Source organism: Acyrthosiphon pisum, chromosome X (assembly GCF_005508785.2).
Source record: "Acyrthosiphon pisum isolate AL4f chromosome X, pea_aphid_22Mar2018_4r6ur, whole genome shotgun sequence".
In the NCBI taxonomy this organism is placed as follows: Eukaryota; Metazoa; Arthropoda; class Insecta; order Hemiptera; family Aphididae; genus Acyrthosiphon; species Acyrthosiphon pisum.
This window is the reverse complement of record NC_042493.1, coordinates 56,654,479-56,667,377: the sequence shown is the minus strand read 5'-3', so window position 1 is coordinate 56,667,377 and position 12,899 is coordinate 56,654,479. Positions and strand designations below refer to the sequence as shown.

At 26.7% G+C, this 12,899-nt stretch overlaps 2 protein-coding genes across 4 annotated transcripts; one reads left to right on the top strand and one right to left on the bottom strand.

Annotated features, from left to right (window-relative positions):
• Window positions 1-2,368: 2,368 nt before the first annotated feature.
• On the bottom strand, window positions 2,369-11,327 carry ACYPI26172 (uncharacterized LOC100573855). The gene is given in 2 exon segments (NM_001246115.1): window positions 2,369-3,231; window positions 11,178-11,327. Coding segments are annotated over 2 exon segments (303 nt in total). The 5' UTR covers window positions 11,218-11,327; the 3' UTR covers window positions 2,369-2,968.
• LOC107884503 lies at window positions 6,839-9,915 on the top strand. 3 transcript variants are annotated; one of them, XM_029487409.1, is made up of 3 exons: window positions 6,839-7,071; window positions 7,159-9,370; window positions 9,443-9,915. In XM_029487409.1, exons 2-3 carry the CDS (start codon window positions 9,189-9,191, stop codon window positions 9,540-9,542), a joined length of 282 nt encoding a protein of 93 aa, XP_029343269.1. In that variant the 5' UTR covers window positions 6,839-7,071; window positions 7,159-9,188; the 3' UTR covers window positions 9,543-9,915. The 3 variants fall into 2 exon arrangements, 2 of the variants coding, with proteins under 2 accessions (XP_029343269.1, XP_029343265.1); XM_029487405.1 differs by having other exon boundaries at window positions 7,159-9,915.
• Window positions 11,328-12,899: the final 1,572 nt, after the last annotated feature.

Sequence of the window (12,899 nt, the reverse complement as noted above, 5' to 3'; positions counted from 1 at the left end):
AAAAATCTTTATTTAATAATTTATGTTCTTGAGTTCTTTACTTGGTGTAGATATTTCAGTTTTTTGTAAGGCGTGATAAAAAAAATTGTGTGAAACGGTAAAAAAATTCGAGGAAGACCAATTTTGAGTGTGCTATCTCCGTTTAATTATAAAATAGGTAAATATTTGGTGAAAGACACGATTTAGTGGACTGAAATTGTGAAATCTCTCTATAAAATGCAATACAGTAGAAATATTTCTACTTTATAAGCTCCCACACTACGGAAAAAGGGTATCAATACCAGACTTAAATTTGAAAACCTAATACCAACACCTGAATTAATTATTTTTGATGAAATTCTTTGGAAATAACTATTAACAAACAAACAACAAATTACAAAATATATATTAACTGAATGGGAAAAAAATCAAGCAGGTAGGTATGTCATATTATTTTGAACTAATTTATTCCAATATTTTAATGATAAAATTGTAGTAGTCATATTGTATAACTTGTATAGTAATGTTGTTTTTTTTTTGTAGATAGAATTTAAGACCATTGCCGCAACAACATACTGCTTCCTGTTATTTATTGTTATATTGTAGCATCTATTTAAACTTAGGTATCTGTTTTCATTTGATAATAAAATACAGTTCAACAAAACGTGTTTGTTTAATTTCTTTATAATTTACATACATTCAATAATATTTAAAAAGTAGATTGATATTTTAATGAACTGTTGCATGAAGTATATTATTTTTAATTTAGTTACCAACAAGAATGAAAAAAATCATAATCACAATTTATTTATATACGAGTATATATATATTTTTTTGATTTTACAGTAATTTTAGATTCTGAGTGGAACGCCGAACGATGAATGTATTGATTTTACAATGATGTGTGTTTTTTTATTTTTGTGTCTGTCATCACCTTTTAGGACAGTAAAAATGCTTAGATTTTCTTCAACAGTATCTTTTCTGATAGGAAAGTTAATCTAGTTGGTAGTTTGGGGGGGGGGGGGTCAAAAGTAAACATTTCCCAGTAGTTTTCAAAAGCGACGTGAAAAACAAAAGAAAAATTTAGGAAAAACGGGAATTTTTACGCAAAATCTGTTTTTGAGAAAAGCGATTTTGGTTTTTGGTGCAACTCTAAAACAAATAACCACAGGTAAATGAAATTTTGACTGAATGTTTATATTAACATTTTCTACAGTGTATAGTATACACCATAACATTTTCCAAATATTGAGCTGTATACGGACATTTTCATTATATTATATCTATTGTTGTTGATGTATAAGGCGTTATATAAGTACCTAATAGATATTGTGATGTGATTAATTTGGAATTTATTATAGGTCAATATTTTTTTTAATACCATAGATAATTAGTATGTAATATGTCTTATACCTAGACTGACATACCGTCTCCGCTCAGAATCGTTTTTCTTATACAGTGATATTATATCATTGAATTCAAATTTAATACCATCCATTATACAGTGACCCACTTGTAGCCTACTGTACAGCAGAGCAAAAATCCACCTACCCACCTTTTTTTTAGTTTTTTTTTTCTATGAATATCAATAAAGTTTTATCTGTTGGGCCAAAAGATGTAAAAATGTAATTCAAGGTTCCTGATATATTGTTACAATAGTATTTGAAAAATATTAAAAATACATAATATGCACAATTTTTTTATAGGCATTTAAACTTCGAATTTTAAAAAATATATAGAATTTAAAATTTAATAATTATTTTGTAGTTAAAAGCTTATAAAATATTAAACTTTTATATCTAAGGATTGAACATTTATAACAAAGTTCCACGTAAATAGGTTATATATAAATTACTTTATTCACAATAATACCATCAAATATACTTAGTAATAACTAATATTATAGGCTGACTGACCTCTTTCGCTCATAATCGTTTTTCTTATATAATTATAATATAATAATTGAATTAAAATTTAACGCCATCCATTACAGTAACCCACTTGTAACCTACTGTACATCAGAGCAACATCCACTTACCAACTTTTTTTGAAAATGTTCTTATTGAAAAATACAAAAGTTTATAATACTTTACATTACCGTTATTTTGTTCATCTTTATGTTTATTTATTTAACCATTAACCATGATACAATGAATATATAACACACCTTTATTTTTATATACCTAATATATTAAATAATATTATAATTACTTATAATTTATCCTTAGATAGATACACCTAATATAATAAGTTGGAAAGAATGACTATGTTAATTTGGTTAATTATAACATAAATACATGCTATTGGTAGGTAGTTACATTTTATCGACAATAAGCTAAGGTTTCAGCACACATGACAATTTTAGAGAAAAAAAAATAATTATACCATCTGGGAAGAAATAAATAATGGGTTTATTTAATTTAAATTTAAAATACATACAAGGTTTATAGTGTTCAGTGGCGCCGAACCAATAACCCTAGAGGGGCAACCGCCCCCCCTTTTTTCAGTGGGTGGGGTCGTGGGGGTCCGTGGGTACCCCAGCAAACTACTTATGAATTATGTTCCTAACTCCTAAGCTTTTAATGAATTCATATGCAGCACTGTAGCAAGCGTTTTTATTTTGTAAACGGGGGTGGTGGTCCGTATAACTTTTTACTTGCCCCCCCCCCCTTTTCAAATATAGTTCGGCGCCACTGATAGTGTTTATAGAATTATAACGGTTATATACACATTTCTAACAGTGTAAAAAAATACCTAGTTGTTCAATGATTTCGAAAAGATAAAACATTGTTCAATACTTACAAAAAATTAAAAACATTATATCAACTACCGTCCGCATTAAATAAAACAAATTGTGATTGAACTATGAATAAATAATACGAGTATAAATAAGTAATAAATTATGATAATCTATATTGACTATTAATATTAAATGTATACAAAATGCTATAATGCATGTTGAAGTGATTCAATTATTTTTCTCCCGGTATTACAATTCTTTGTTAAGAATCTTAGAAATAAATATTTTCTTCTGTAAGCTCAGATACAGAATTCGCGCCACATGTACTGTCATCCCCACGATCAAAAGGAAGCTCGAAATCAACAAAGTAAACACTACTACTTTGACAATATAGTAATATTTGTACCATTCGTCCTTTTCAAACCCAGTACAATTTAATGCATCTTTGTGCTCCTTTTTAATATTTAATTCATCCTGTGTTACTTTTTCTTCTTCAACTTTTTTTTCAACATCTGAAAACAAATAAAATAATAAACATGAAGTATTATTTATTGTAAAAATTGTATTGAAATATCTAATTTATTTTTGATTTATTTACTTATACCAAGCTTCTATTATGACATATTACACATCAAAAAAATATTGTATATATCAACCTAATTTAATATAGGTAATATATATATATTTATATATAATATTAATATTGAAACCAAGTTTATAAAAATCGAATAACTATACCTGATTTACAAATTTACAAATTAACAAAATATGATATTATGGTAGATACATTAAATTAGTGGATCATTTCAGCTTTCAATAGAGGAAAGGGAGAGTTTTGACCAGCCCAAATGGATAATAAACACTAAATTAATATATGTTAACGGAAAAAATACGTTAAATTAATAATAACGTTATTTTCTGGTAATATTATTAATTGTAATTTTCATAATAAATTGGGAAACAAAACATAGAAAAAAATAATACATTTTAACAATTCAATCCTGATGCCAAATAGTAGATTCTACGATTACATTTTCAGTATGGCAAGTAGGTGACTTCCCCTCCCCCAATGGTGTCTTTGAAAAAAAAATACCAGTAAATTATTATCCGAATATATAGATAATACAAATATGCAATACACAATAGTCAACATACAGTTGTGTATAATTATAGGTGGACCCAGAGTTTTACATTTGAGTGTGCCCGGCCTTTTTTCTTGTCGTTTTTTTATAATTAAGAGCTGAGGCTATAAACAAATTAACCCGTAATATGAAATTTTTTTTCGCTCATTAATGTCTTCCATAGAACGATATATAAAATAAACTTAAGTTAATAATATATTTTAAATATCCGACCATTGTTCTCTAACCAATACTATGACCTATTGTATAATATAATGGCTTTATGGCTATTGGCTGATACAATAATATACAATATTACTATTATAGGTATGTAATATGTAAGTATAGTCATTACTTATGAATTATGATAATTTATTGTTTAATCGCATGAAATATTAATTTATAAATCATTATTTTATATTTATTAGGTACTAAATAAACTAAAACAACGCTAGTATATAAATAATAATAAATAATAAATAATAATAATAATAATAAATATTTATGATACAAATGTATTGTTATTTGTTTTAACTTATATTCTATAGTAACAATCGTCTTTGAAATGGCACAAAACTTTTAAATTCTTCTGTAACCTTCAGAAGCTTCAACATTAACCGTTAATTCCTATTCGAAATAGAGGTTGCTACTTGTTTTACTCAAATAGTTAACGATAATATAAATTATGGTGTCTATGAGTTGCTCGAATCACGACATCTCGTTAAATGAAATACCTACCAAACTTGAAACTACCAAAGTATTATTTCTTAACCATCGATATCAGAGAGGTGTCGGTTTCTAAGAAAAGGCAATATTTTTTCGCTAAAAATAGTTATCAGTTTATCACCGTCCGGCATCCACCACTATAATTTTATTATACCGAAGTTTTCGTGTCAACGACAATAACATTGAATATAATTTAAGAAATAATGATAGTCGATAAACAAATACAATGAAGTGATTTAAAGTCTAAACATCCGGGCTTCATTAAAAATGTAAAATAACAATTGGTAAAAATACGTGCAATTATTATTTTAGAGAATTATTCTGAACACTTGCAGTTTTACTTAGGGATAAAAATTTCCAAAATTTAGGGAGAAAAATTGGTTTCATTTAAAATTTCCGGAAAAATGGTTTTAACGAAAAAAACTGGTTTTTTTCCTGAAAAAATTGAAAAATTGAATGAAAAAAAATGGTTTTGTTTTCAAAAGAACTGAAAAAGTAATGTATATAGTATAAATAATCTAATTAAATAATGATAGTTGATAATCATATTACATACATATTATATATACCATACCTAACTTAAAGTCTGTAGTGGATAAATCTTGAGGATTCTATACTTGATTTATAAATAATTATAATTTGTAATATTAACTACTAAAGTACTAACTATTAAGTATTTACTAATTAGTTATTTCTTATTATTTCTTAATATTATTTTATATTTAAATATATATTTAATATATTTTATTACCCACTCACTAATTTTGATAATATACAAACTATCAAATAGTTACTAGTCATCACTCACCATTCACCAGTCACTGTAATATAATTTATAAACCTATCAGCCAGTTACTATAATACCTTATTATAGTTATTAGTTGTTACAAACATAAATAGACATTAAGTATACAATTTTTAACATTTAAAAATACAGGTGATTTATTTTCGGGGAAATACACTCACACATAAATACCAATTTGATATGGAACGTATAAATAAAATTTTTAATTTTCCGAAAACTTCGGTTTTTTTCGGAAATGTATTATTTCAATATTCTCCAATTTTTCCACGTTTTCCGAGGCTCTGGGAAAAAAAACATTTTTTTCCGAAATTTTCCAGCATTTTGATCCCTAGTTTTACTTATAAAAAACTGAAATTCAATTAATGTGTATGTATATTATTAAATGTTATTAATTTAATTTACTTTATGCCTTTAGGGTGTGCTTTGGCACAACTGGTACACCCCGTAGTTCCACCTATGTGTATAATAATATACGCAGTGCTGGATCTAGGAAATGTGATGCCCGAAGCTAATAAAATGCAGCGGCCTAACGTAGGTTGAGGTAAGGGAAGTGGTGCAACTAGGGAGGGGCTTAGCCCTCTGATTACGATTTAGCCCCCCTAAAACATCCCTTATTGATTTAGATATAAGCCCACTATATTTTATTTTAAATAAATAGTTTTGTTGGTGGGCTTTGCCCCCCCCCCCACCAGAATTTTAACCCTAGTTGCATCTATGGGTAAGGGGTGTGCAAGGTGTCAATACAAAACAAAATGTTTAAATACAAATCAAAAAGTATATTTTTGAAGATAATAATCGACGGTGAGAAGGCTATTTGGCGTAAGCGACCAATTTCTCTAAATTCACTTTTTGTCATTTTGGCATAAGCGACATTACGACGCATAGATAGCGCTGACTCTGGTATCGATACATTGAATACAATTCATTTTATCGATGTTTAAGTGTTTTTCGTAAGCGACAAAAATGTTTAACAGTTATAAATATTTAGGTCGTAAGCACCACTAAATTGATGTAAGCGACATTCGAAAAAATGTGAAATTGCTTATGCGACATTATTGCATAGATATTAAGGGTCCCGCGGTGCCAGTTTTTCAAATTTTCCACAATTCTATAAAATTTGAAAATTAAATTTTATATTTTAGTTGCTACCTCAATTATAAGACTTTTCCACTAATCTACTACCCGATAACTATTTAGGGGTGGTTGATAGGGTGTATTATATTGAAAAAAGTTGCTTTACGGAAATAACTCTCAAGCTTTATAGAATTGTCGGATTTTGATGAGTATTTTTTTATCTGAAAGAAGAAGACTTCCTACAGCCCGCATCGATCTCTGATTTTGTATTTTATTTTAAATAATAGTATAAAATAATTTATAAAAAAGCTAAAAATTGTCTTTTTTTTAAAGACTTATAATTAAGTTTGAGATGAAAATATCGAAAAAAGGAGTTCGATGCGGGCTGTAGAATATTCTCCTCTATTAATAAAAAAAAAAATTATCAAATTTGGTTAACTCTACAGGGCAGGATCATTATTCCCGTAAACCGTGTTTTTGAGGTCAAAATCACATAGGCATCGGGCGCCTTAAAGAATGGATAGGCCATTTACGGGAACGAACATGAACATTTGTTGAGATTATAGAGGTCTTATCACAAATAGATATATGTATAATTATTGTATATCATTTATGATAAGACCTCTGTCAGAATCTTAGATCATATGATGTATGATGTATGATGTATATGATATGTATATGTATATGTATATGTATCATGTATATGATCTAAGGTCAGAATGAGAAGCAATGATAAAAAACAGTCTTTCTCTCTTCCCCATTCCGGCACACTACTCTTTATTTTATTAATATAGCTATTAAATGGCCTATCCATTCTTTAATATCTATGCATTATTGTTGCTTACGACGTTTTACATGTTTTCCCGCGCATTTATCTGATAACGTTATTGGTGATTACGACTAAAAGTCTAAAACGGATTTTTGATTTCTTAATAATTATAATTATTCTTTTTACTATTTTTATAACTAGTTTGAATGTTTCCATCTCGCGTCTGTTATTTTAATTGAAATTTGAATTATGACGTCCAGAAGTCGAGCAAATAAATTAATCGCCGCTGCTACCAAGCAATGCAATAATGATGTTGTAAGTAGTGTCAACTCTATAATATTACCTAATTCAGAAAATGTTCGTTTGACAAATGTTTTGTTTAGTCAAATTATGAAAGATAAGAGTTCTGATGAATGTAATACAGATTTTAAAAACAATACTGTTGTGGTAGATAATAATATTTATGAAGAAATAATCAAGAGGGGAAAAAAAAAGAAGAAGGTTAACATACGTGCAACTAAACTACAAAAATTAAATGGTGTAGGTAAATTTGTTAAAACAAATTCATGTATAACTAAAAAAAAATGTCAATTCAAATGTTATGAAAAATTTTCTGAAAATGATAGACAAATTATGTTTGATAATTTTTGGAAACTTGGAAATAAGTCAAGACAACGTGACTTTTTAATTCAATGTGCTATAAAAGGAAGTGTTAAAAGAATAAGAACCAAAATCATCAGTAGACGTTCCAACACCTACAGCTATTTTTTGTCATACATGGGTGAAAAATATCAAGTTTGTCAGCAGTATTTATTAACGATGTTAGATATAAAACAAAAATTTTTGCTTTATACTATTAAGAATTCTTCACCAGTTGCTACAGCACTCAGTGATGGTCGTGGAAAAGTAATTCCCAAGAATAAAATAAATGAAATAACAGTTTCTAAACTTCATGAATTTATTAAAAATCTACCTGCTGTTCCTTCACATTATTGCCGAGCATCGACAACCAAAAAATACTTACCAGCAGAGTTTATGAATATTCTTCGACTTTATGCCATTTATAAAGATTATTGCAAAACAAATAATGATATACCTGTTTCTAAATTTTTTTTTAGAAAAGTATTCACAGAAGAATATAATATAGGTTTTCATTTACCTAAAAAGGATAAATGGCGTACATGTTCTAAATTTGATAATATTATTAATTTGAATGGAGATAGTTCACAAGATGAATCAATCATAAATCATCAAAAACATATAAATGACAAAGAAGACTGTAAAGCTATGTTTCTAAAATATAAAAAACCATTAGACAATACTATGTCATTATGTGTCAGCTTCGACTTACAAAAAGTTTTAAATACTCCCAAGGGTGATAATATGAACTTATATTATAGTCGGAAATTTAGTACCTATAATTTAACCATTTATGAAAGTAGAAACCAAAATGCTTTTTGTTATTTGTGGGGTGAGACAATAGGTAATAGAGGTTGCAATGAAATAGTTTCATGCATTTATAATTATTTAAATAGTGTTGACCAACGCCAATCTATAACATCTATTGCATTATTTTGTGACTCATGTGCAGGCCAAAATAAGAATAAAGCAATGTTTGCAATGATTATGTATGTCCTTAAGTTTGAATTAAAATGTATAACTGAAATTAAGTTGACATTTCTACTACCTGGGCATACCTATATGCCAGTAGATAGCATCCATGCTACTATTGAACTGTTCATTAAAAAAACTACTGTATGGACACCTAGTGAATGGCCACCAATAATAAGGAATGCTTGAACAAATCCCAGACCTTTAGAAGTAATTGAATTAAAATCAACAGATTTTTTGGATTGGAAACAGTTTTCTACTACATTTTTCCCTAACATTCTAATAACAGAAACTGGTGAAAGAGTAATGAACTCTAAATTGAGGTCATAATTATTCATAAAAAAAGATGAAGATGTAGATATAATGATTTTTGAATCTTATAAATTTGAAGAATGTCCCAAAAAACTACATGTCATCAAAAAAAGAGGGAGATTTGCACAAACACCAACATTGCCAAACAAATGCTATGAAAGAAAATTACCCATTTCATCTGCCAAATTCAAAGATTTGTCAGATTTGTGCAAGAATGGTATCATCCCAGAAAAGTAAGATAATTTTTAATTCTATTTTGCACTGGTTTAACAAATGTATAATAATATAATATTATTGATTAACAGATTTCATGCAGAGTACTATGATATGAATTCTAGTGAGACAATTAGAGACTGTCTTGACGAGTCTGATATTGAAGATTCTGATGTTTCTGATGACTATTAGTAATTATTATAAATATTATGTTTCAAGATAATTTTAATTGGTCTAATTTTTTTATTGTTACTTAAAGGATCATTTTTTACTTATTTACTAGTCAAGAAGACTGAACATTAACTGCATAATATGCAATATTAAAATATTATTATTATTAAGTTTTTATATTATACAGTTGATTCATTTTATTTTATTTTATTTTAAACGCAGAGGTGTTTTTAGTTTTTAACTATAGACTATTATGTTATTTTGTTATTAATACAATATTATTATTTTTAGGATAATTTTTTACTTATTTAGTAGTCAAGAAGACTGAACATTAACTACATAATATGCAATATTAAAATATTATTATTATTAAGTTTTTATATTATACAGTTGATTCATTTTATTTTATTTTATTTTAAACGCAGAGGTGTTTTTAGTTTTTAACTATAGACTATTATGTTATTTTGTTATTAATACAATATTATTATTTTTAGGGTGATTTTCTACTTATTAACTAGTCAAGAAGACTGAATATTATATACATAATAATAATATGTAATATTAAAATAATATTATTACAATTAAGTTTTTATTTACAGGTGATTTTATTTTATTTTATTATTATAAATGCAGAGGTATCTCTACTTTTTAATTAAAGACTATTATGTTTTCAATACAATATTGTTATTTGTTTTATTCAAAGGATAATTTCATAATAATTTACTACTTACTACCTAGTCAAGTAGACTATATAAACTAATTATGCAGTACAAATGATATATTTTCATGTAATACAGGTAATGTTATAGTTTTTATTTTTATTAAAAACAGGTATTTCCACTTTTTTAATTAAGTCTTATCTTGAAACAACAATTATTTGCTTAGAATTGCTCGAAAATATTGTTACATGGCGTAATAATTTTATTATAAACTAATTATTAAAAAAAAATCAAAAATAAATAGTCTGGCGTAAACGCCTTTTTTTTTTTAATGTTTTTAAAATAGGTCGTAAGTGACAAAACTTAAATTTAAATTAAAAAAAAAAAAAAAATTAAGTATTATTATTATACAAGAACAAATATTTGGTATAGTTACAACCAAAAAACGATAGTTTATAAATATAGAACAACGTAATCTCTCTTAAATGGTTTTTAGTCTCTCCTGAACAATTTGGTTTTTGGCGCTTACGTCAATTAGCCTGCAAACAGTCGATATGTCCCTTTATGAATACAAAATTGGAATTGTTGGTTAATATTTTTTTTTTTAAATCATGGAATTTTATAAATTTATAACTTACTCACGGTCCCAATAACAATGAAATATATCATATATTTCAACATAAAATTAAATAGTGGCCAAAATACCTATCAATTATGTATCTTACGTATAAAACATTAAAATAATATTGGGTAGCTTAATTTAATGAATAGGTTCATTTGGCTTTATTATTTATTTTTGAATGAATAGGTGTTAAATATTATTAAATATAAATATACTTTATATCTAGTTGAAAGTTTTTAACATGGAAATTTATTAGGTAGGTATATTTCCTATAAATTATACAAGTAGCTGGTATATTTCAATACCTATATTATTTTAAACGTAACATTATCATGTTTTATACGTAGATACATTTTCTATATAGTATATTCTTACTCGTTTCATTACAGGTGGTTAATGATTCAGGTGTCTCCATATTGTTCTTTTGAAAATCGAATAAATGTGTTTTATTACAACTTTAAATTATTATTATAGGTAACTATTAAGTACCTACTATATAATATGTCTATATCTGCTTAAGTATACACAGTGCGAGTTAAGTTCATTGTTGTTAATTGTACTCGTATTGATTTTTGCAATATGAATTCAGGGTTACCATATTCACACAATAAAGATGCTGGGATTATATAAAAACAAGACACACTGCACCCTCATCCATGTTTAGTGCTGTGACCTACGAAGTTTTGTTCTTACCACATCATGATTAGGGTTGGCAAACCCGGAAATTTCGGGTAATGACAGAGGGAAAGAATATTCCCGTTCCCAGGAATTCCCGAATGGCCGGAATAGGAAATTCTTAGGAATTACAAAAAACTATTGATATTAAAAAATGAAAAAAAGGAAAAGGTTTAAAAACTTGAATATTCAAATGAAATACCTACACCATTATTTATATGTATAATGCATAAACTATAATTCGTTTCCTCAATATTTGAGTTTGATTACCGTGAATACCTGGGAATTACCCATTCCTAATCATGTTAGACGAAATAGTAACACACTAACACAGTAATATGTATAGGAAATAGGCATAAGTGCAACTAGGGGGAGCTGGAGGCTTAGACCCCCCCCCCCAAAAAAAAAAATGAATTATTCAATTGTTTCCTAAAATATTAATAAACTTTTAAAAATGCAACTGTATTTGTTATTTTTTTTTTAGAAAATGGTTCTTATAAAAGAATAGGTACATACATTCATTAACTATTCGTTTGACAATTATTTGTATTATTTGATGTATATCGATCATTCTAAATATTTTTATTTTTTATTTTATAATAGGTATTTTAAATATTGTATATAATTATTATTATTATTATTATTAATATTTTTTATCGTTGTTAGGAAACGTAATATTTTATTTCGGGGTTATATAATAAAAAACAAAATATTATTGTTAATGTTTGAAAATTATAATATAAATGTGTATTCAATAGGGATCTACATATATAATATTTTGAACTTTGAACATAGATTGTTTTTTAATTTAATATTTCCCACTTTATTTTTAATTTATAGTATGTACGTAGGTGTTTGTAATTAAATATTTATTTAATATCTATTTTAGCGTTTAAAAATGTTCAATCATTTTTATGTGGATGTAAGTAATATGTAGGTATACACCACAATTCCATACACTGGGCACTACAATCGTTTTTGTATAATTGAAGTCACGGCGTAACACTATTATAATTTAAAAGTGGATACCTACCTATCCATTCAAAAAAGTTAAGTTATTGTTTATTTTAGAAAAAATATGTATTTCATCTTGTGTAATATTATTATAATAGTAATAAAACCACTAATACTTCGATGTTTATCTATTTAATTTTATTAATTTGACTTAGATTGTATATTATGAATATTCCCTGCAAAAACAACGCAAGTCAAATATGTTTTATCTCAATTTGATGCATTTTGATAAAAGTTGGACTATTTAAAACTATGGATTATGAATATCAGAAACCATAAAAATAAATTAGTAAATAGGTGTTAATGCAAAAAAAGTTGTATTTATGGAGTAGTAAAGTTTTTTTTAGTTCCTGTAAAGTTTAAATTTAATGACTTACGTCGTTATTGAAATGACCGATTCAATTTTAA

What these genes read in the sequence shown, in the direction of transcription:
- LOC107884503 (XM_029487405.1), top strand. Translation starts at nt 7,464, where the DNA reads ATGACGTCCAGAAGTCGAGCAAATAAATTAATCGCCGCTGCTACCAAG.